At 37.3% G+C, this 2,817-nt stretch overlaps 1 protein-coding gene across 1 annotated transcript; it reads right to left on the reverse strand.

Annotated features, from left to right (window-relative positions):
• Nucleotides 1-310: 310 nt before the first annotated feature.
• Nucleotides 311-2,438, reverse strand: LOC132923863 (major antigen-like). The gene is made up of 2 exons (XM_060987844.1): nt 2,028-2,438; nt 311-1,246 (listed from the first exon to the last, which is right to left on the reverse strand). The coding sequence occupies exons 1-2, from the start codon at nt 2,436-2,438 to the stop codon at nt 311-313; spliced, it is 1,347 nt and encodes a 448-aa protein (XP_060843827.1).
• Nucleotides 2,439-2,817: the final 379 nt, after the last annotated feature.

Consider the following 2,817-nt stretch of genomic DNA (forward strand, 5'->3'; position numbering starts at 1 on the left):
CACACTACAAGCCTACAATATTCGACACAGTAGATTTACAATTATTAATGTAACCATGATGTATGTACCAATGTACATCATGGTCCATGATAGACATGTCCGTATTCAAAAAAATGTAATTGTAAATTTTAGATACCTATATGTGGTTATATAGATAAAACCCGGTCAGTTAAAAATAAATTAATATTAAAATAAATAATAATAGAAGTAATACCGGGACAGAATTAAAATTTGTTTTTTTTTTTTATTTTGTCCTCGGACAAGTGTAAAAATATTCAATATCTGATTTACGGTCGGTCGTCGTTATCGGTCAGTGGTATAAGGGGTTGGACGTGTCGGGTTTGCAAGATTTAACCTTGAGGTTGCTCAGGTCGCTGTACAGTCTCTTCAGCACGTCGATGAAGGACGAGTCGTTGGACGAGTCGCAGAGTAGGTCCTGCCGGTTGACCAGGTCGTCGGACGGACAGCAGTCGGCGATGCTCGGGCACATGGCGTTACTGATGGCGCTGCTTATACCGCCGCACGGCCGAGACTCTTCGCGCATACGGCACAACTGTCGCTCCAGGTCGGCGATCTTCTTCTTCTTGCACTGCAGGTCTTCGGTCAGCAAACACCGTTCTCGCTCCAGCTGTTCGCACTTCTCGTCTTTGGCCCGGTTACGCGCCTCGGACAACTGGCGCAGTTCGTCCAGCTGGCACTCGTTGGTCTGCACCTGGCACTTGAGCGACTCGATTTTGGCGACGACCTGCGCGTTGTCGCGGCGGGCGCTGGCCAGCTCGTCCGCGGCCCGGCACACTTTTTCCGACGCCGCGCAGTTCTCCTCCTTGAGCGCCCGCGTTGCCTTCTCCGCCTCGCACCGCTCGCGGGCCATCGTCTCCCGCAGCTCGGCAACCGCCGCTAGTAACTTTTCCACGTTTGCCCTCAGCTCGGCCACCGTCCGGACGGCCGTCTCCAGATCGGCCTTGGCCATCTGCAGCTCTCGTTCCTTGTCCTCCAGCTTGTCCGCGAGCGCGGTCCGCTCCCGCTTCAGACACTCTTCGGCCTTCTTCATCCGCGACCTGACGTCCGCTATGTCCGCTTTCGTCCGTTCCAGCGCACATTTGGCGGCGTTCAATGCCACGCACACGCGTTTGCACTCGGCCTCCATCGCCGTAAGCTGCTTACGCAATTTTTCGCTTTCTTCTTCCTTCGTCTTGAGCGTTCTCTTCAGGCTCTCGATTTGGCATTTGATTTCGTTTACGCGAGCCTGAAACGAAACGTGCGGCAAAGTCGTGTAGCATTTAACTAATGCTATGTAATGTAATGATGTTTACAGTGCAAAAACGCTAACACTTTGAACAGATTTAATGTGTGTTTGAATTAAGTGTATAAAACTCCATTTTACTTCCGCTCAACAGCAGGTCAGACTGGCATTAAGATTTTCGGAAAATGTATGAATTTTATATTCTGAGCGAAGCATTTATGAAAATTATTTAAATTAGCAAATTATTTTGTATTTGGAAATGTATAAAAACTTATAATTTTTATACTTAAGATTTGAAAATTGAATACAAGGGTTTTATTATAACCTATAAACAAAAAAAAATTCTACCGTAGTCAAATTAATTTTTTATGAGTATTTAAATTTAAAGTTTTTACGACATTCGATTCATTAGATATTCACCTGTAAAATAATTATTTATTCTAAAACTATTTTTGATATTTTGTTGTACTTAAAAAAAAATAACAGTTAATACTAGAAATTTTAACGAAATATTTATTTTATCATTTTCATGATAAAATGTTCAATTTTTTTTCAATAAATATCGATAAAATATTATTTAAAATCAAAATTTTTGAAAATGTAATACAATGTTTCAAATAAATTTTTCTTATACATTACTTATAAATAAAAATTTATAAATACAATTTTTTTTTTAAATGAATTTGAGATTATAATTTATACCGGTACATTTTCATTATAATATATAGGATCTTATGTAACTAACCTACTAATGAGAAAACTAATCACTATTAGTTAAATTTACCTCAGCAGCGCATAATTCGTTTTGGATATTGATTTTACACAATTCTAATTTCTCTATCTCGGCGATTAGTGTTTGTTCTTTTCGATTTAGTGTGTTTATTTTTTCAGTGAAACAATCATTAAGGTTATTCAGTCTAGTGTTTTCCGAACGCAACTTGCATTCCTGCGTTTCAGCTTCTTTTGTCTTTTGTTTCTGATTATTAATAATATTTAACATTTGATTGTTTGATTGTTTTACTTTACAATCGACATCTTCTATCCACTTTTGTAGATTGTGTAATTGGCATTTTAAATCCTCTTTCATCGCGACATCTCTGTCGTATGTGACCAATTTTTCCTTAAGTGCACATACTTTATTATTTTGACAAGCTAACCTGTCCTTTAAATCTTGTGTTGTATGATCGCGTGACATCTATAAAAACAAATTATTAAACATAATTGAGTTTTTCTAAAAAAGGAAATTTAATCACATTTACTTACATTAAATGAGTTATTAAAAAATTTTTAAATTATTTTTTCTGTCTTGAAGTAAGTTGTGTTGAATAAACTAATTTCCAATGTTGTTTATATCTGTTGTGTATAACAGATACACAATATACCTACCAGCCAGTATCTTATTATATAATATTAAATAACTGAAAAATCCATTCAGCCGTGTATAGTGGACAGTGGTGTCGAGTGTACCTTGTTTATAAATTATATTTGACGTAAAACGGTTTTGGCTGAACATCTAAGGACATTTTATAGTATATATATGTATATCTATATATTAACTATTATGTATATTAACA

Source organism: Rhopalosiphum padi, chromosome 3 (genome assembly GCF_020882245.1).
Source record: "Rhopalosiphum padi isolate XX-2018 chromosome 3, ASM2088224v1, whole genome shotgun sequence".
NCBI classification, from domain to species: Eukaryota; Metazoa; Arthropoda; class Insecta; order Hemiptera; family Aphididae; genus Rhopalosiphum; species Rhopalosiphum padi.